This window comes from Myotis myotis, unplaced genomic scaffold, assembly GCF_014108235.1.
Source record: "Myotis myotis isolate mMyoMyo1 unplaced genomic scaffold, mMyoMyo1.p scaffold_m19_p_7, whole genome shotgun sequence".
NCBI lineage: Eukaryota > Metazoa > Chordata > Mammalia > Chiroptera > Vespertilionidae > Myotis > Myotis myotis.
Window position 1 is genome coordinate 29,507,298 of NW_023416379.1, and position 22,309 is coordinate 29,529,606.

General features: G+C 41.5%; 1 protein-coding gene across 6 annotated transcripts in view; it reads left to right on the forward strand.

Moving 5' to 3' along the window:
- The window catches only part of PHACTR2 (phosphatase and actin regulator 2), a 237,796-nt gene that overhangs the window by 117,256 nt on the left and 98,231 nt on the right, over nucleotides 1–22,309 (forward strand). The window contains exon 1 of one of the 6 annotated variants that reach the window (XM_036316603.1): nucleotides 2,482–2,724. The exons of the other annotated variants lie outside the window; for them this stretch is intronic. Within the exon in view, the coding sequence (XP_036172496.1) occupies nucleotides 2,679–2,724 (46 nt within the window). The 5' untranslated portion in view covers nucleotides 2,482–2,678. Of the gene's footprint in view, nucleotides 1–2,481; nucleotides 2,725–22,309 lie in introns of those variants that run through there. 6 annotated transcript variants of the gene reach the window in all.

The following is a 22,309-nucleotide window of genomic DNA, read 5'->3' on the forward strand; positions in this document are numbered from 1 at the left end:
ATGGAAGAAAGACTGAGAGGTTCCCTCCTCTCAATTTAGGCTGAGCAAACACTTAACCTGGCTTGTTGTTGTTGTTGTGTTAAGGCGACTTAAAGCAAAGAAATGGAAAAATCACTAGAATTGTTTACTTTTATTGTTAAACCCTCCCAGCTGGGGTGTGTTCCTAAACACAACAGTTTTTCACTTTTAAGGAAATTTAGTTAGGATTAATTTCAATATCCTAATTAGAACTCACATCTTATTTAATCCTTAATTTCTTTTGAGAAAAAAAAAAATCAGGGTTTCTTAAGAGTGAATTTGACGCGGGCGGAGTGGGGGTGGAGGGAGGTGGTGGTGGTAAGAGATCAACCAAAGGGCTTGTATGCATGCATATGAGCGTAACCAATGGACACAGACAGTAGGGGGGTGAGGGCATGTGCTTGGTGGGTGGGAGCAGCCAGGGAGAGGTCAATGGGGGAAAAAGGAAACTCAAGTAATACTTTAAACAACACAGAACTTAAATTAAAATTTAAAAAAAGCGTGAATTTGGCAAAGGGAAGTAGATAATTGATTCTAGGGGGAAACATCTTTCTCATGATGGAGGGTAGGCTATTTGGGTGTTTAAAATTAGGGCAACTATAATGAAACAAACAAGCAAATATATTTCAAAAAATAAAACAACACAAACTTTCAACACAAACTGTTTTAAGTATTAAATAGATTATTTTATTTAATATATACACTTTGTAGCTTTTTAAGAGTTTTAAGTTGAATCTTTAGGAAAACCTAGAAAGTTAAAGCTGTGGCAAGTGACCTAAATATAATGCACGTGGGTTTTTTTTTACTGCTTAGTGAAATATGTCTCTCTCAAAAGTGCACAAATCATAGTACACAGCTCAATGGGTTTTCCTAAAGTGAACATATTTATGCAACCACCATCCAGTCTAATGCCATATACCTACATAGAAGTATACATATGCACACATATTTTTGGTTCATAAACTAATTAGGAGGGAAAATTCAAAATGATAAATCTAATCTTTTACATTTAACCAGATATGTAATCATCCTTAATTTTATCATGCGTTTATAAGGATCCCAGTTCCCACCTTATATGTTTTCCTTTAGTTAGAATAATTTTCTTTATCATTTTCTGTAATGAACATCTGTGTTGGTGCTGAAATTTACCAGTTATCTTTTATATGAAAATATTATTGTTTTGCTGTTTTTAAAATTGTACTTTCACAAGTTATGGGTTTCTTAGGTTTTAGAGGATTTTTTTTAAGCACCTAGCACTGTCCTGGGTTTCAGTGGATTATGGTGACACATCAGCTATTGCTCAGTGTGCTCTACCTCACTAGGTAATACAGGGTGGGGCAAAAGTAGGTTTACCGTTATTCGTACAGAGAATAATACAACAATTAATAAATATAATATAGGAATAAGCTCTCTTTCTGTACTCACGACTCTAAACCTTCTTTTACCCACCCTGTATATATGGCCTAGATCATTGATTATACTAACCATCAATTGTAAATACCAAGAGTAGTTACATTTGTATTTTGAAGAAGACTGAGAGTTTTTTAAAAAATATATTTTATTGATTTTTTACAGAGAGGAAGGGAGAGCGATAGTTAGAAACATCCATGAGAGAGAAACATCGATCAGCTGCCTCCTGCACATCTCCTACTGGGTATGTGCCCGCAACCCAGGTATATGCCCTTGACCAGAATCGAACCTGGGACCTTTCAGTCCGAAGGCCGAGGCTCTATCCACTGAGCCAAACCGGTTTTGGCAAGAAGACTGAGATTTAATAGAATATTATAGTAGACTTTAATTCAACTTTTAGGCAGCATGAGCTTCTAAAGTAAGTTACTGTTGTTTTCACCTTTTGTATATTTTAAACACCTTACCACATGGTCTGGGAGTCCTCACAGGAGAGGCGAGCATCCTCGGCTTTAGGCGGTAGAGAGCAAGCAAAGTGTGTATTTAAGTGATCTCACACATGGATCTATCATTCAGATTTATTGTCCAACCCGCCTGGGGCCACTGATGTGTGTGTGTGTGTTTTAATTCTATTTGTTAAAAGAAAGATAATTATTAAAACAAGAAAAAAAATGCACGCAACACAGACATCTAACGGTGCTGCAGTATTGCGAACACAATGTGAGGAAGGAACTAACTTAAAAGAAACACATTTTCTTAAATTAAGTACCGTGACTAAATACTGTAATTCCTTCCCTTCCAGTCCTTAAGGATCCTTTGACATTGAACCTTTCAGTTAAAAGGGAGTCGCCTGAACTCTCTACTACCGTGGGGGGAGGGGGGTGCTGGTATCACAGGCCCGGTGGGCGCGGCTGGACAGCCCGGGCCTCTCCCCTCCCCACTCCTTCGCCCCCCACTTCCCCCTCCCCTCCTCCCTCTCCCCCTCTCCCCCTCTCCCCCTCACTCCTCCTCCGTCACCCCTGACCCCGGCTAATCTGCATAGAGGAATGACAGGCATCCGCTGGGCAGGATCCGCCGCGCCGGCTGCGGCCGGCCGGGCTGCGAGACCCGCGTGGGGGAGAAGGTGAGGGACGCGGCGGGCGGCTGCGCACCGGCCGGGCCATGAGCGCTGGGGACTCTGTCTGCGCGCGGACCCATGAGCGAAGGACCCACAGAGCCGCGTGATCGCCGGACCTGGCCCTGCGACCCTAGACATGGGCCAGACCTCGGTCTCCACGCTGTCCCCGCAGCCCGGCAGCGGTGAGTCCGGGCGCGCGCGATGCGCTCCGCGGCGCCGGCGGCGCGGGGCGGGCTTGGGGCGGCGGGGCGGTCGGGGGCCCCTCCGCTCGTCCTGCCCGGCCCGATCCCGCCAAGTCCCCGGGAGAAACCCGAGAGGGAGCGCTCCCCCGAACTCTTTGTCGTGGAAAAGTGGAATGCCTTTTGGGACCCAGCCGACTGGACCTTAAAGGCGCAGGCTCCATTTTCTGCAGGGGATGCCTCTCTTTGGTCATTCTCTGAATTGCTTCGGAGCCTGAAATTTCCGAGAAACACCAGCGGCGTAGTAGTGCTGTGTTTTTAAAACGCGAAACGTAGATAAACGTGCCAACCGGTTTTTCTGTATTTACGCTTGGCTTCTGAACAGACCAGAACGGAATTCTTTCAAGCCTTTCAACTGATTTATGATTTGTTTTTCGGAGTACAAGAAGTGCTGATTCCCTCCTTTCTCTTATCCTGGCAGAACGCTGAATACTTAGTAACTAACTGCAAAAAGTCGCCTAATTGTGTCAAATGGTTCTTGGGTTGTTGATGTTAGACACATCAGCTATAACATTTGGGAACGCATCTCATGAACTCAGTTATTGAGGGCTAAAGTTCGTTTTATGGAAACCTGTGTAACGTTTCTGATTTAGAATGCCCTGCTTTAAGTTTCTTTCTCTTCTTTTCATTTTCTTAAACAAAACAAAAAAAGGGGAAGGAAGGTTCCTCTGCCATTTCTCCAGGAGTGTAGGGATAAGTAACTTTTTGGTGGTGTTACTTGTGATTAGAGAATAAGTGTAAAAGGTACTATTTTGGTAATTCTCCATTGACAATGAAAAAATACTTCAAAGGAGCCATTTACATTATTCCTTCATCTATTAGATACGCTTTTGAAATTGTGTAAATGTCAACAGGATGTTACTGAAAGGAAATGACAGGGCACAGATGAAGGTTTTTGTTTTTGTAAATCAGCTCCAGGATGTCTCTAACGAGATGGAGTTCTACCATCCCAACCTCTCCCCACATGGGTTTGTTTATTATTCTGCAGAGCTTCACTCCCTGAACTATCATAAGCTCTGCTGAGGCTTATGTTAGGGCCCTGAGAGAATGAACCCTCTGCAAAGGAGAGAAACCGGAATCCCCGAACATCACACCTTCCCTTATTGCTAATGACAAGGTTGGGCAGCGCTCCAGAACATGAGAGACTTCATATTAGTGGGGGTTCTGATTAGAAGAGTGAATTTTGTGTTAACAAAAATCAGGGAATATTCCATAAATGATGTGTAAGAAGCAGAGCAGGATCCTAAAATGTGGCTGTCCTAGCTCTTACCTAGTATAGAAAAAAACAAAAAACCAGATTACTATAATTCCTAATTAAACGACTAGTCATGCCAAGAGAGTATACAATTTATTTAGATAAAAGTAATTTAGACAAAAAGTCATCCTTGACCATAAAATACTTAAACTGCAGGGCCTCGGTTTAGTTGTCTAAAAGTATGTATGCTCCTAGCTGGTTTGGCTCAGTAGATAGAGCATCGGCCTGTGGACGGAAGGATCCCTGGTCCCATCCTCATCAAGGGCACATGCCCGGGCTGCGGGCTCCGTCCTCAGTGGGGGTGTGCAGGAGGCAGCCGATCAATGATCTCTCTCATCATTGATATTTCTCTCTCTCTCTCTCTCTCTCTCTTCCTCTCTCTCTCTCTCTTCCTCTCTGATATCAATAAAAATATATTTTAAAAGTTTGTAGTGAAGTGACCAATCCAGACAACCCTCCAGAAAGGGTTTTTCCAGTTCTATTTGGTTGATTAAGGGATGGCAGTAGCTACAAGTTTTAGTATTGAGGAGTGGAGTAATTTTCACATGGTATCTACTTGGGTTCTCTAGGTCTATTACTATTACTCCATTTCCCCGAAGTTTTACCATCAGATTCTGAGTGAAAAGATAAAACCAACAACAACAAAAGAACATTTGGTTGTCATATCTAAGTTTTATATTCATGTTGGTATTCTACTCTGAGTCTGAGAGTGTCATACCTTCTACTCTTCCAAGTATTTTGTTCACTCCTTATTAGCTGTTTCACAGTGGCTTTACAAAAGGTGTGAAGATTCTTCTGCTTGTGCTCAGCTGTCTACTAGTTGGTTAAGCCTAGAGTCGCTGCTAGGGGTCATAGTGGTGAAGATGATTCTCATCTTAAACACTTAGCAGGGGCAATCTGTTTGAGTCTAAGGAATCAGTATCACAGAGTCCAATGGTTTGCACTTGTTACTGGATTTGGGCTTGTGTAAGAATCATCATTGTAGGCTGTAAGGTGGCTTGCTGTTCACTCTCTTGATTTCAGGCTTTTTTGAGCCTTTCAGCCTAAGGCCGCATCTGTTTCTCCGGGATCTAGGAAGACCATTAATAATTATTTCTGAAAACATGCAGTTAATTTCTGTTTTTTTAAAGAATGTTCACTTTTGCCACTTCTATTTAACATTATACTGTATGTAATATGTGAGAGCAATTAGACAAAAAAAAAAAAGGCATTCAGATTGGAAAGGTAGAAATAAAATTATCACTCCTTGCACATGACCTTGTATGTAGATCTTGTATATAGTATGATCTTGTATATAGGAATCCACTAAAAAATATATTAAGACAAAAAAACAAACACCACCACCAAAATACTAGTTCAGCCCTTGCTACAATTTTTGCATATCTATAAACTAGCAAGGGACATTCTGAAAATGAAATAAGCACACAATTTCATTTATAATAGCATCAAAACCAATAAAATCCTTAGGGAGAAAGTTAACAAAGGAAGAGTAAGACTTATACATTGAAAACTATATTGTGGAAAGAAATCAAAGAAAACCTAAATAAATGGGAAGACATGCATATTTATGGGTTGAAAGACTTCATATTGTTCAGGTAGCAATATTACTCAAATTGATCTACAAGTTCAACACAATCCTTATCAAAGTCCCAGGCTGGCTTTTTTTTTTTTTTTTTTTTTTGCAGAAATTAAAAATCTGATTGTAAAATTCATATGGAAATACAAGAAAGCCAGAATAGCCGAAAGAATCTTGGAAAAGAAGAAGAGTGTTAGAAAACTTACACTTTTCTGTTTCAAAACTTACTATAAAACTACAGTAATCTAGACAGTGTGGCCTCTTAATAGACATTTGGTCAATGGGATAGAATTGAGAGTTCAGAAACAAACCCTTACATATACGGTCAATTGATACTTGACAAGGGTGCCAACATAATTCAATAAAAAAAAAGAATGGTCTTTTCAACAAATGATGCTGGACAACTGAATAAACATTGTAAAAGAATGAAATTGGAAACCTACATCACACCATACATAAAAAATAACTTAAAATATATCTTACACCAACATATAAGAGAACTATAAAACTCTTATAAGAAAACATAGCTATAAATCCTGATGTTGGTTAAGCAATGGTTTTTTAGATGTGACACCAAAAATACAAATAAAAGGAAAAATATAGATAAATTGGACACAATAAAAAATTTAAAACTCTGAGTTTCAAACCATATTATCAAGAAAGTAAAAGCACAACCCAGAGAATGAGAAAATATTTGCAAATCATGTATCTGATAAGGGACTTGTATCCATTGTACAAATAACTCTTACAACTCAATAATAGGAAGGCAAATTACCTAATTAAAATGACTTGTTTTGTTCCTGATCTAAGGGGGTAAGCTGTCAATCTTACCATAAAATATCATATTAGCTGTGGTTCTTTTCATAGATGCCCTTTATCAAAAAGTTCCCTTCTATTCCTAGTTTGTGAGTGTCTTTATAGTGAAAGAGTGTTGGGTTTTGTCAAAAGCTCTTTTTTTTTTTTTTGCCTCTATTGAGATGATGAAATGGTTTTTGTTCTTTGTTCTATTAATATAGCATATTACATTACTTGATTTTTGGATGTTAAACTAACCCTGCATTCTTGGGATAAGCCTACCTGGGGGTGGTATATAATACCTCTAATATTTTGCTGGATTTTGTTTGCTCGTATTTTATTAAGGACTGGACCTGTTATTTCTAAGTACGGGCTAAATAGAATGCTCCCAAATAGTGTGCTCTCTGTATCCTCTGGTGTCATGCTCTAAAAGAGATGAGACTTCCAGCATTCCCATTGCCAAGAACAGGGCATAGTAGATTGGACACAATAAACGTTGATTGAGGGTATGAATGGCTCAAGAAATATTCTCAATGAACAACTTGACTACTTAGAGCTAATGACTATACTAGTATGAATGAGAGCTATGTATTATTTTTATTCATTTTTACTTTAAGAATTGCATGTTACTCTGGCTCTATTGTCTGAAGGGTGGTGTCTGAATCTAGTAACCATTTATTCCAGTCTTCTTCAGCCCCACCCTACTCCCACTGTGCTGCAGGCCAGCTCTTGACTGCTTAGCTTCAGTCCTTGAGTTGAAAGCACCGACAAAATCACTCTTCTCATTTTAGGAGACAAGAGAGCACACGTGAATAAAATATGCAGGATTACACCTAGACCATGATAGAACCTTTATCTGTGTTTTTTGGTTTCCATATTTTGGCTGGGACCTTATATTTATCATGTTCAGGATATTTCCTTATAAACCCTGTATAAGAATAAATCATAAAGGCAAAAATGGACAGAGTTTATTTTCCTTAATGAAAATAACATGCACATGGTCAAAAGTCAAACTTTACAAGATGGCTTGGGTTTTACTCCCTTCTAGTCTTACAGTTTTTTTCCAATTATAACCCAGCATGCACAACTTTTTCATTCCAGTTTGTTTTCATTTATGTATTTACTAGTATCTTTGTCAAAACACAAGCAAGACATGTTATACTTTCCACTCGAGACTTTGAGTTGTTCAAGTGATATAACCTCAACATATTTCTATATGTATCTCTTTAATCTTATAAACAAATGATATTATAAATGGATATATCATAATTTCCTTTAAAACAACTCATGTTTTTATGTTTTGTTTGTATTTTTATATTGTTTTTGGGTTCTTTTGTGTGTGTGTGCTATTATGAACAATGCTGAATGAACACCCTTATCTAAATATCTTGAACGACATGTACCAGTAAAATCCTAGCAGTGGAATTGCTGGGGCAAAGATTTGTATATTTTATTTTGATAGATGTATATTACTCTCACAGAGGCTGTATCCGTGTATGAGAATTCCTTTCTCTGCACTCTCTCACCAACACTGCATTTCAGGGGATAATTAATATCCCCATTTATAGATGAGGAAAACTAAAGAACAAGAGTTAAGTCACTTGCCCACAGTACTTCACCAAAGAAGAAACATAAAGGGCCAATTGGTGTATGAAATAAAGTTTAAGCAATTAAATGGGGAGGGGTAGGAGTGAAGGATGCCATTGATCACCTATGAATTTAGCAAAGATGAAAAGGAATGATTGCCAGGAGATGGTTGTCTTGTTGTAGTTTAAACTGGTACAGCCATTCAGGAGAGCAGCTTGGTAATACATGTTAAAACCTTGCCCGGATGGCGTGGCTCAGTGGCTGAGCATAGACCTATGAACCAGGAGGTCACGGTTCAATTCCAGTCAAGGCACATGCCCAGTTTGCGGGCTCAATCCCCAGTGTGGGGCATGCAGGAGGCAGCTGGTCAATGATTCTCTCTCATCATTGATGTTTCTGTCTCTCTCTCCCTCTCTCTTCCTCTCTCTGAAATCAATAAAAATATATTAAACACACACACACACACACACACACACACACACACACACACACACACAGCCCTAACTGGTTTGGCTCAGTGGAGAGTGTCGGCCTGTGGACTGAAGGGTCCCAGGTTCGATTCCAGTCAAGGGCATGTACCTTGATTGTAGGCACATCCCCAGTAGGGGATGTGTAGGAGGCAGCTGATTGATGTTTCTTTCTTATCGATGTTTCTAAGTCTCTATCCCTCTCCCTTCCTCTCTATTAAAAAAAAAAAAATCAATGAAATATATTAAAAAACCCCACAATACATAAAACCTTAAAATGTGTATGCACTCTGACCCAACAGATTTCACTTCCAAAAGCATATTGTGGAGGAAATAATTGCTTGCTGGAGCAATGTTTATCAAATTGGAAATAACTGATGGTCAAACAACAAGGGATTTAAAATTAATTGGGATATAATCATATAATAGAATAAGCCCTTTAAAATTAAATTTTTTTGAAAAGTGATTTTCATCATGAATAGCATAAAAATGTGAAGCATTGAGTTTAAAATAATACGTGCATAAAGGACAGAGAGAGGAAATTCATGTAGGTGGAGGTAGTGTGACGGTGATGGCTTTCCCCAGCTTTGGACATGGTCAAAGCCAAGGCTCTGTATCCAGTGTCTACCTGGACCCACTGGAGTTAAAGCCATGAGCTGGCCTGCAACTGTCACCTACTCAGTGCAGTCGGGAAGGAGATTAGAATCCTGGATCCTTGAGCCTCTAATTAAGCCTCTTTCATTTGGATAGAGGAAAAGTTCCCAAATGTTCTCTTATCTTTAGGGACTTGAGTGTAACAGGCTGTGAGTCTCTACTCTTGGGAGTAAAAGCTCATGTTTAGTGGGGACTCAACTTATGTAGAAGTGATGTAGAGGTAGAAATAGTCTTCAGAAAATAAACACTTCTTGATCCAGTTCCCCCGGGATCCCTTTTGAAGCAGGGCGACAGAAAACAAAAACAAACGGTTTTGTTCCCCAGAAGGGAATGGACAGATAACATTCCTTTGAAAAGTTTGATGTAACCATTATCCTTTATACTTTCAAACTACCCCTCCATTTATTTTCATTTCCTGGGCCTGGATATTATTATTCATATAAACCTTCTGGCAAGTTTAACACTCCAACCCTTAACACGAAGGGAATTTTGGCTGATGATGGATGGAAGTGGTATTTTGTTTAAGAATATTCTGGAAAGCTATGCTGGAATGTGCTTGGTGGGGATATGTCTCAAATCCCCTCATTTTTTTAGGGGATATTAAGAAAAAAAGAGGGGCCCCCTCTTCCAACAAACACTGCCTGAACTAAAGTAATTACGTGTGAGGTGGCTGTGCAGGCCGTGGGGAAAGATCCACAGGTAAACCATACACAGACCTGCCCACAAGGCTGAGCCTAGAAGGCCCTGATTAGAGATGTGCTGAAATGAGGGTGGGGGGGAAGGGATCCCTAGAGAATTGGGGGGACAAACAAGGGAGGCCAAAAAGTGCCTGAGAGGGACAAGAATTCAGGCTCTGAGATGGGGAGGGGTGGAAGGCAAGACGAATCCACAGGTGGTCGGAACCACTGGAGGTCTTTTATCAAATGAGAGAAATGATTAGAGCTTTGCATGCAGTATTGATTTTGTTGGGGAGACTGAAAGCAAAACCAAGAGGTAGACAGCAACAAGATGAAATGAGTGACTGATCTGGGAGACGGCTGGAGAAACGGGGAGGGGGATGCCCGTTTCTGCATCTCTGCCATCTCCTTCATCTCCAGGTTCAAATATGCAACCGCCAGTTTGGCAGGTCTGCGTAGTCTTTAATGGGCGGCTCATAGGTTAAGGTCTAAATAGAAGACTGAATTTCTCCTCCAAAGCTGTCCTTTGCTTGACCTCCTACTTTTCACCAAATGGTACCCTCCAACCATTCACTCGTTCTGGCCCGAAATCTAGGAGTCATCTGGGGTTTTCCCTGTCCCCTTCATATTGATCCACCAGCATGTCCTGTCTATTTTTCTCCAAAAAGTATCATTTTCTCTATTTCTACTGCCACCATCTAAGCCTTGGTCAGGTGGTGGACTCAAGCTGGTCTCTTGCTTCTGTTCTCAACCTTCTGCAATTCATTTTCCATAAACAGTTAAAGTGATTTTTCCCCCCATGACTGTTCCTTACTCAAAACCTTCCTGTGTCTTCCCATTGCAGTTAGAATAAAATCCAGATTTTAAACTATGGCCCTCAAGGCCATACATGATCCTCTGTGATCCCTGATCCCTGCCTACATTTCCAACTTTGTCTCCCACCGCTTTACCCACCTCCCCTGCCTCAACCCAGTCTTTTTTAATCATCAGGCAAGCGTGGCTCCTTCTTGCCTACGACCTTGGCAGGACATTGAGGACACACTTTCTCTGCCTCTTTACAAAGCCAGCTCCAGCAATACCCCCTTCAGAGAGACCTTGGCTTCCCACCCGCCTCCAGAATATTCTGCCCACCCCAGCCACAGTTATCTCTTCCTTCATTCACTACCACTCAGATTATCTTGTGTATGTGTTTATTTGCTCATTGTCTCCCTTCTCCAGAGCTTAAGCTCCAGGAGCTAAAGGAGGTTAGCTGTCTTTCCCCCCATATGTCTTATTCCGAAATATTTGCCTGACAAGAAAACTGTTGAATAAATGAATAGTTCAGTTTGGCCAGGTAGGACTGGTAGGAACTGAGTAGAAAGTTAAGTGGCGCCCAGGAATCATAGAGTTGTTTAAACTGATTCTTTAGAGTGCACCTCCAGTCTCTGACGAGCATGCTTACCTTGCTAATTATTGATTGTTTGGCTGACACCTTCTTACTGACTTCAGAGTATGGAAATCAAAGCTATATCTCCCCTTTTCATATTTCCTCTGGCCCCAGTCACACATTTCTTACCCTCCCATGTTCTCATCTTCCCCACATGCTTATAGTGTTTTGCTTAGATGGGTATTCCATGTAATTACATAAAAGCTAACAACAGCTAAGCCTATGCAGACCATGATTACTTTTTCTTTCCTGCATAGCTTTTGCTTTCCCTACTTGTGATTTTGTTTGCTTGCTAAGGCTCCTATATACTACAAGGGGCCCAGTGCACGAACTCATGCACCTTGAAAGGAACTGTGGGCCTAGAGGCTACAGTGGGCACAGGGGCAGGTCTTGGCCCCTCCTGCCACAGCCCCCGGTCCCCTGTCTGCCAGCAGCCCCACTCCTGCTGCTGCTGCTGCTCCTTCGTGCTGACAGTGCTGGCCCCACTCGCACCCGCTGACGGCACAGAACGATGGGGCTGGCGCCAGCAGCAGGTGCAAGTGGGGTCAGTGCCATCAGCGGGTGCAAGTAGAGGCTGCTGCCCTGATTGCCCCTCAGGAGCGTCTCCATTAGCGGGTGTGAGCTGAGCCAGCGTTGGCAGTGGGTGCGAGCACCAGGCAGGACCAAGCAAAGAATTTTCAGTAGCCACCAGAGGCTCGCCCCGATGACAGTGACGTAGCTCCGCCTTGGTCTGGTGCCCCTACTCACCTGCTCCACCATCCCGCCTCGGCCATCATCCACCATGTTCCACGCTCTGCCACCAGCTGCCGATGCCCACCATGTTCCCCGTGTACCCCCTGATGGTCAGTGCCCATCATAGCAACCAGTTGTTGGGTTGTTCCACTGTTTGGTCTATTTGCATATTAGGATTACAGTGGGGCCTTGACTTACGAGTGTTCTGACTAACGAGTTTTTCGAGATATGAGCCGTCTCTCTCGGCCGATTTTTTGCTTTGAGTTGCGAGCTAAAATTCAGGTTACGAGCCAGCTTCAGATACCCCACCGCTAGTTGGCGCAGCAAACGTCACAGTGAATGCCACAACATCAGCCCCGCATCGCGTGTCTCACTCGTTCACTTTTGATTTGACATACGAGTAATTTGAGCTCCGTCACGGAACGAATTAAACGCGTAAGTCAAGGCCCCACTGTATATATATATATATATATATATATATATATATATATATATTCCTCAAACCTTTCCCCAGTTACATAGATCTTGATATGTTCAGACAGTTTTGTCATTCTAATTCATCTTTAAGAAGTTTATCCATACTTTTTCCCTATTCTAATTTGAACTGGATTTCCTCTAAACCTACTGCCCAGTGTTGCCCTAGGACAGTGATGGCGAACCTTTTGAGCTCGGCGTGTCAGCATTTTTAAAAACGCTAACTTAACTCTGGTGCTGTGTCACATATAGAAATTTTTTGATATTTGCAACCATAGTAAAACAAAGATTTATATTTTTGATATTTATTTTATATATTTGAATGCCATTTAACAAAGAAAAATCAACCAAAAAAATGAGTTTGTGTGTCACCTCTCACACGCGTGTCATAGGTTCGCCATCACTGCCCTAGGATCTCTTCTCATGTTATTTTTTATTGGTCTATTTCCTTATTTTGACACACAGGTAGCTTCTTCAGAAAAGCTCATGGGGCATATTTTTTGTTTTACTTTGGGGTTTTTTGAGACTTTGTATTAGAAAATGTCTTTATTCTGGCTCCCTGCTTGGTTCATAACTTGGCTGGGCCATAAGATAGCACAAACACCCACCATCACTTTTAATTAATTATGATGAACATTTTCCCTTTATGTAAAAGACTGTGTTTTTTTTCACTTTAGCAAATACCTTTTAATTAATTTTAAAAGACTTCTTGGATGATTGTCCTACAACTCAACTGTGACCTGCTTTTGTTGCTATGATTTAAAAATTGTTTTATGAAAGTTTAAAAGTTTTATTGCTGAATAGATTAAATATGTTTATGGTGATAATAGTATGTTAATATATTTTTTAAAAATTTGCATTGAAAATCTGTGTAGAACAGCGATTTTCAACTGGTGTGCTGCAGGAGTTTTTAAAACATGCAATACTTGACTGTTCAGTCAGAGCACTGACCGCTTTTGCCTTAGACTGTCAAATAAAAAGATGACAACTGCCAACACAATAGCCATCCAGTGTGAATGAATCAGAATTATACCTATTGGCATCTCCCTTCTCTGGAGCAGCCCTGAGGCTTTCCCATGCCCCCTCTCCTTCTTCCTAGGCATATCTTTGCCTTTCCTGCTCCTAAGCTCTACGGCCCTTCTTTTGCCTCTGTAACTTGTTTCCTGAGCCCATTTCTTCTACAGCTCACTGTTACTACCTCTGTAACTATCTAATAAACTTTCTCTTATTAAAAAAAAATACCTATTTTTTGGTTAGATGTTATCATATATTTTTGGTGTGCCATGGAATCTTAGTAATTAGTTTATGTGTGCCGTTAGATGAATAGGGTTGAAAATCACTGGTATGGAATACTGGTAATTACACTTGTCCTTTATTTTTTGCATGTTATTTTAAGGGCACATCATCCTTATAAGATACTGGCCCTGAAGGAACCCTAGGGAATCACATACTGAACATTGGTGTTTCACAGACTTGTCAATTGTGAGAATCACCTGGATGCTTGGTAAAAAATGCTCATCTCTGGGCTCCATCTTCTAAACCAGCAAAATCAGTCATTTGGACAGGGGTCTCAGAATCTGGGTTTTCAACAAGCATTCCAGAAGATTCTCAAGGTGAGAAGCATCTGCTGGAGATTAGCCGTTTTTAAAAGGTGGCTTCTGACGGAAAGTTCTCTTCACTAACAATGTGTATCTTCTGTTGACTGGAGGTAGAAATGAACAAAATGTCCAATTCAAAACACAGCTATTCTGTACTGAGTGCCTTAATGCATTTGGTCATTCATATGCCCTGTTCCCGAGCAGGTGTTTCCATTGTCAAGTACAATTTTGGAGTAGTCTCGTTGCCAGAAATGTTTCTCCTCCTGCGTACATTTTGTTAGTCTTATAAGCTGCACAATAATTTATTTCCCACAATAGCCAGGTCTGAGCCGAGCATAATCACATCTGCAGAGCAAGGGGTTATCAGAGAATGGCAATTACTGTTTAAGGAAAGGGCTCAGAATTTCGACTCTGTTGCCTTTTCAGGGAGACCCCCCTCCGAACTTCATCTGAGGCAGCAGCATGATAATTAAGGAGGAACCTAAGTGAAAGAACAGGGTGTTCCATGAAAACAGGTGTTTAATAATGAGTGGCAGGGACCGCAAGAAAGATATTTTTAAAATAAATTTTTAAAAAGGAGGTTGAGCCCTTTTTCTCTTTTAGAAATGTGGGTAGCAAATTCTGAACACTCCAAAAGGAAGCAATCATTTATTTAAAAATTCTTTTCATATGTTCCTTTTTGGACAGTATTTGGCTTTTTATTTTCGCCTCCGTTAGACTTCAGGCTCTTTCCTTTGAATGTTGTGCCTTTCTGCATACGCAGCCCAGGGTGAGGTACATTCCACTCAGTCTTATTGAGATCTCTTCAAAGGGTTTTCTGAGGGTTGCTCAGCGTCCCCCCTCCCCGGAAGGCTACCGTTTGCCCAGGGTGTTCGGAGGGGCCTGCTGAGCCTCGCCTGGGACCTTCCTTCCAGATGAGAATGTTTCTGACAACCTGGGTAGCCCCCCACCTGAGAGGTTGAGTCAGAGTTGCTATTGTCAGTTTCCTCTCTTTGAAGGGATTTTGCTCTTTTTAAAATGTCTTCTCTATCTGTGAAGTTTACTTGTTGGACCGCCCAGCTGTCTTTAGAGGAGCTGCCTGAGGATGGAAACGTGGAATAAGCCAAAATGAGTTAACTAAGCTCATGTCGAATGTTTCTGTGGGCCTAACCGAGCGGTGTTCCATTTTCCCAAAGTCTCCTAAAGCGGCATTGTACACATATGTGCGCAGTTGGCGCTCTGTCGCTTGGAAAGTCCTTGGCTGCCAATTTATTCATGAAAAACATAAAAAGGATAAAATCAAACTTGAGATTTTAAAAGAGAATCGAGAGCTGCATTCTGTAAAAACCAATCCCCTTTACTTATCCAGCCACAGAATGTCAGAAAACACACAGGCTCATTTTTCAAATGATGATTTTTTTATAAGCCATTATAAAGTAATCATAACAGAAGCTTTTAAAAAACCTTTCTTTTTCCCTCTTTTAGGTGCATGGGGTAGTGTTGAGGTGAAAGCCTGTGACCTTTCCACTCTCCCTTCAGTGGGTGAATAATAGCTTTAGGGACAGCAGTAGATGTCTATATTAGTCGGCTAGTACTAGTTAACCATAGCAGAGTACCACAGACTGGGTACCACAAACAGCAGACACTTCTGTTCTCACAGTCTAGAGTCCAGGAACGTAGGACTCAGAGGTCCAGGATCAGGATTGGTTCTCTGAGCCCTCTGTCCCGGGCCCGCAGATTACCGCCTTCTCCCTGTGTCCTCACACGGCCTTTCCTCTGTACGTGCACATGTCCATGTCTGCACTTTCTCTTCTGATAAGAACGCCAGTCACATTGGCTTAGTGCCCACCCATATGATCTCGTTTTACCCTCATCCCTGCTTTAAAGGTCTTATATTCAAATACAGTCACATTCTGAGGCACTTGGGGGTTGAGACATCACAATATGAATTTTGAGGGACACAATTTGGCCCATGACCATGTCCTTAAAACAAGTGAACAAATCAGGACCCATTCACAATGGCCCATAAGCACATTGGGTCCACTGTCTTTTTTCCGGTTTCCTTAATTCCATTTCTTTTTTCTTTTTTTAGTATGTTTTTTATTGATTTTGGAGAGGAAAGTGAGAGGCAGAAAGAGATTGAAGCATCAGTGATGAGAGAGAATTGTCGATGGGCTGCCTCCTGCATACCCACTACTGGGGGTCGAGCCTGCAACTAGGGCATGTGTCCTGACCGGGAATCAAACCATGGCCTCCTGGTTCATGGGTCTATGCTCAACCACTGAACCACACTGGCCAGACTTTCAATTCCATTTCTTAAATAGATTACAACCTCTTCCTTGCTCACCCCCAACAGTGCCACATGTTTAGAAGTTATGACTTGAGTAAGAGAAAGCAACGAAGGTGATTGGATGGGAATCAACCAATGTCACTAGACAGTGCCACTTAGGAAGTGAAGCATAGGATATAAAGAGTATAAGGGGTAAAATTTGAAAATGTTCTATGTGAACATGATATTTCTGCCATAGCTGTGCAAAAAATAATAATCTTGTGGTTGGAGCACCAAATGAATTGCTTAATGCTGAGAAAGACCAAAAAATGCCTATCAAGAGTCTGATCCCAGCGTGTTCAGCTACTGTGTGCCACCTGGCTGGGGTTAGGGCTTCTTTGAGGTCCCTGAATGAGAGGCACTCTGTTTAGAGAAATGTTTTGTTCCCAGATGTCACTCCATCTATATTTTTCTTTCTGTGTTTGATTTTTCTTACTCTGTGTGCTTTCATCGTCTTAGATGTGTTTGCGCTCCAGCAGAGTGGCATGTCGCTTCACAAAGAGCTGCTAAATTAAGAAAGAAAATGAGTAAGGATGCTAAAGAAAGATGGTGTTTAAACACCTGTCAAAGTAAAGCCAAAACAAGAATGTTCTTGCCAGGAAATGCAGCAGCCTCATGGAGTCAGGTTGGTAATTCCAGGAGGACTCACGTGTGACTAAATACATTTGTATTAGATCCCATACACATTGCGAAACACCTAGCAGGCTTTCGATGGAGGCTTCCGATCTCTCTTTAAGTTTCTCAGGAAACTCTTCACCGGAATGGACAGTGTGGGTAGACTTGCTCATCTTGTCACAAGACATGAAGATCGTGCTTCAAAAGCACCTCCACCATCTTTAGGTTCAAAATTCCTTAATTTAAGTGGAACAGGTTCCTCAAGCCATTTAAGCACCCCAGACTGGGGTGCATCAGGATCTAGCATTCCTAGAACTTCCCTTAGGATTTACAAGTCTTCAGTAACCTTAGAAATGATTAAAGTTTTTAAGACTTTTTGGGGCCAGAAATTTCCTAGACGTTAGACTAGAGATGGCTGAGATTAAAACAAACAAACAAACATGTCCCAAGAGCTGCATGCAAGACCCAAATTTTGGGGGCCCTGTTCTGAATCCAAAATAATGATGGGGTGTGTGTTGGGGGTGTGCAGGAACACTTAGCCATTAACCCTACCAGACCGCTGTACCGATTTTTCAGTAATTTCCACACAAAGGTGGAATATTGGTGCTAGATGAAAGGTAGACCAATTTTCTACAATGTCTCCAAGTTCCATCTATTCTAACCACTTGTTTGCATGTAACTAACATTTTTCTATATCATGTTGGTTTTTTCTCTTTAATGCTCAGGAGCCCAGGTATAGGGGACAGTTAGGTTCAGGGCCTCAGGTCTGGTAGGATTAATAGTGACTGTCACTTTAATTCTTTAAAGCACTCTGCAGGTTAGAATCTGCTGAACACTCAATCCAGGGAAGGTTAAAAGTCACAGAACATTAGTGTTCTTCAAAGTGAGAATGCTTCGCCTGGATCCAAGATTCTGATATTTCAGATTCAACATTCAGTATCCTAAAGCCTAAACATGAAGTCTTGACTATATAAGTGGAAATGACCAATAAGGATTTAACTATTAATTCTTTGTGAGTTTGCAGTGCCAGGCCAACCTTGTTTTTATTACTGGGTACTTCAGTTCTAGGGGCAAAGAGAGAAAGAGCCCAAGGTTCCTGTTAGGTCTTGAACCGGAAAGGGTGCAAAATAAACAGAGGCATCCTTTAGAATGATGTCTTGGCCAGTCCAGTGGCTAACAGTTCTCAGTACAGAAACGTCCTCAGGACTTTGGTATTTCTGTTGCATTTAAAGGTGACCTGAACTGCCAAGGATGTGAGGTTCTGAGGTTAATAGAATCATGAAACAACTTTTCTTCTCTCTTTAGATTTGGACATTAGGCGTGTTTGGAAACAGGAGTAAATGCAACTTCCTGTATTTGGCAGCTATAGCGTCACAGCTTATAGTACAGGACTTTCGAAAAAAAACCAAAAGCAACAAAACTTATTAGCCCAACTAAGTGGAGAAAGTTCCATAACTATTTTCAACATGATTCACTGAATGTTGTATTAACTAAGTAAGCAACCAGTCTTTTGAATAAAATGGTGGTTTGTTTATGGGGTTTCTTTTAGTGTTTTTGTTTTTGTCTTTTTTAACAGGTAACGTATAATAAGAAATTATGCAACTTCCCAGCTGGTAGAAAATAGAGTCAAGTTCAGTTCTAGCTACTCTCGCCCTTTCTTGTAGGTGATGTCCACCTTCTTGCTTTGTTTCTGTCCTTGGACATGGGCATTTCTGCGGCAGGATAATGGTGATTTCCCTGGAATGTTAGTGGGTCTCAGCGCCTCCCAACCGTTGTCTCGAGACCAAAGGAGAATGCAGGTGTCTCTGTGCAGGAGTCTGGTGGGGGGTGGGGGTGGGGGGAGTGTTTTCCTGGCGACCTCTAGAAGACCAGGAAAATCTCTTCCCCAAAAACTTTACTGCCCCAGTTGCTCCAGATCATAAAGAATCCACTTTTATCATTTATTCCCCCTCAAAACCTTTTCATGGCACCCTTTCTACTTGCTTAGGTAGGCAGGAGGAGCCGAAGTAGGGGGAGGAGTTGACCTCCTTGGAATATTGCTGAGGCAGCATGGCCCTTTCCATGTGTTAACTCTGCTAAGCCTAGCAGCAAGCCAAGGGGTTGACTGTATCATCCCATTCTGTGGACGAGGAAAAGTTGTATAACTTGCCCAAGGTTACCAGCTAGGATGTGGAGGAAGAGATTATTCAAGTCTTTCTAACCCCAAACATAATGTTTTTCTTCTGTAGTACTCACAGAAAGGTCTGTGTTTACTTAAAATGACTAATTCTTTTTTTTTTTTTTTAAGTATACACAGTGCTCCCAGAGTGCCAAATAAGCTAAAGAATTAAATAAAACAAAACATTTTCTTCTCTGGGAGTTTTAATATAGAGCAAACGTAAGTGTTCATCATCTTTTTTTTTGCTTCCCTTACGAGAACTGAAGAAAAATCTGAGATGCCTAATGTGTTTGAAATGTTTAGAGAAGGAAGAAGGAAATGTCAGCGTGGTGTGTGTAGAGGGGTAGTTCGTGAAAAAATTAATTTTCACCATTCATCGCTGTGTGAAAATAGAAAGGTCTTAAAAGATTATTTCACAGATAAACTATTTCAGCCGGTTTTCAGTTATTTGTCTTTGATTAATTGTCTTTTTAAAATTACATAATAAACAGCGTTTAAGTCTTTGTTCACCTGGAAAATTTGTCTAAAATGGCTGTCCCATTCTTAAGAGTGTTAATCATCCTTCCTGCTGGCTTTGATATTTTCTCCGTTTCAAACTTTAGTGTTTGTTATATTATCTTTCAAAATATTTGGAATTCTACAGGAAGGCACTGTAGGAAACAATTTCCTCTGTGTGAAAAATCTCAAGCTAAAATAAACCATAGCCTAGTTAGGCCAGGCCTTGTACATTATTGCCAAACATTTGCCCATGATTTAGTTATTCATTTTGTAAATATATGCTAAGTACCTTCTGTGGCCTAGGTACAGGGTGGGGGCACCACCCACGGAGCACCAAACCCTCTGGTCCCTGTCCTCACGGGATTCCTGATCTAGAAGGGAAGACTGTTACGTACTTTTTCTTCTCATACTTGCTCCCCAAAGAGGCATCCCCCCCCACCCCCCTGCAACTCACTAGCAACAACAATGATCTTTATGGCTTCTGGAAAAGCCGGGTGCACTGCAGCTAGCTCCTTCCAAAGTTCAGCTATGGGCTTTTGTTCCTTCATTCTAGTCCGCACTCAACATTCCTTCAGGCCAGTGTTGAAACTCTTCATAAAAATTATATCAGAAAAGAATTTTGGAACAGGCTGTTTGGCCTGGTGGTGGCCTAATTGGATTCCGAGGCTTTCCGTGCGGTGTTATACCCAAGTCCTGCTGGTACAACTCGTTCCCTGGAATGCTTGCTTCACACACATGTTATTGGAAAGAACGAAACAAAAATAGAACATCTTGCAAGTGGAATATCCTCAGTGACTACATTGGAGAAAAAAATCAAAATCAACCCTAAAGGCATCATTACTATAAAATTAGTTTTTAAGAAAGCAACGAATGGAATTGTTTCTCTCTCTCCCTTTCTCTCTCTCTCTCTCTCTCCCTCTCTCTCTCTCTCTCTCTCACACACACACACACACACAGACACACACACACATTAGATGTGTAAACTAAGGAATGTTAGTCCTTTGCTTTTTACTGATTTTTAAATGGTTTCCTGCTTAATTTGTATAGGATATTTTCACCTTTTAGGCAACATTAGGAAAGTAGACTGTCTCTAACCCGCAATAATTTCCCCCTGAACTTGACCTTAGAACTTGGGTACTATTTTATGCCTTGCCTGTCATCAGAACTAATGCTCAGATGTCACAGTGTGAGCCCCTCCAGTCGCCCACATGCCCTGGGCTCCCGACATGCAGTACTTCTACACTGGAATAGACGGGTGCTTGAATGGTAATGGTCACTTAAGCCTCATATACTGTAAGCCTCCTCAGGACAGAGATCCAATCCCTTTTTGCTCACTATTGTAGCCCCAGGGCATTATCTTGTTTATAAGAGTTGCTCTAGAAATAAATTATGAATCAATGATTGTATTTCACAATAAGCACATTTTTTTTCTACATCCTCATCTTTTTTGGACTTCTCCTTGATCCTCTTCCTCATATTGTCTGAAACCCACCTTTCCTTGGTAGTTCTTCTCAGTAACTGTCTATATGGGAACTCTGTTCTCCACGCCTCACCATTGACATTTGATCCACTCCTGCCCATTCTGCTTCCATACTGCATATATTCTCATTTAAAGTACGAGCCATCCTGCTGAGTTTCTCTTCACATCGAGCTGCTGTGCTCACCTCCTGACTTCTTGGCCATTCCTTATAATCACCAGATGTCCAGGCTGTCCTTCTCCACCCCAGGTCTTGGTGTTATCCTGGGGGAATTCAGTCCTCATGTGCTAGTCTGTTCCCTCTTGCATCTTCACTCTCTCCTCCCTCCAGGCTCTTTCCCCTCAGCCCATAAACCTGCTTCAGTGTCCCCCACACTCTTGAATTTAAAACAAGTAAATAAACAAAATACTTTCCTTGATGATTCTGAGAACAAAAGAAGTCCAGGGTTCTTTACTGCATGAAGCCTGCTGCCTCCTAAATGCAATCCTTCTCTAAGAGTTTACCTTTGGTCCTCACCTGCCAGTCCTGTATTTCTCACTATCCGCTGAACACCTTTCACGGCACGTCCTGCCAGCTGCTGGAGCTCACGCCACCTGCACAAGCCCTAGTCTTTCTTCCATGTCATCTTCTCGTCTCGACATCCTACCATGTGTCCAGAGAGTTTAGCCCTGGAGTTTTCTGTGACTTCTAGGTAGTTCATCTGTTTCCTTACTTCCCCCTCAGTGTCCCTGGGGCCCATTCATCATTTCCAATCCATTTTCACTGTTCCTGTCCAAGCTCAGATGCCTGCCTGGTCACAGTCACCTCTTAACTGAAGGACAAGGATATAAATCTGGGTGCCTTGGGGACTCTTTATGACTAATTGACATAAATTCTCCTCCCAGCATCCTGCCTTCCATTGTAAAAGCCTGTAGGTTTCATTTCTGCTGTGGGAAGAGATTCCAGAATTCTACATGTGGCCACCAGTCTCTTCACAAATGCCAGCGTTTGGGAACTTGGTGTGACTGCCAGGGGACTGTTGGAGTAGAGACAGGGTTCGTCACGTTATATGCTGACTCTGAGGGCCCTTACTTATGCACCAACCTGTTGACCTGAGGATATCGGTCCAGGTCTAACGGGTTATTTTAACGATACTTCCGTTACATTTATCCTCTATGGGAAATTTTCAATAATTTTGCCTGAAGCAGAATTTAGCCGCTTACTTAAAAGTCATGAAATTGCATTTGGTTC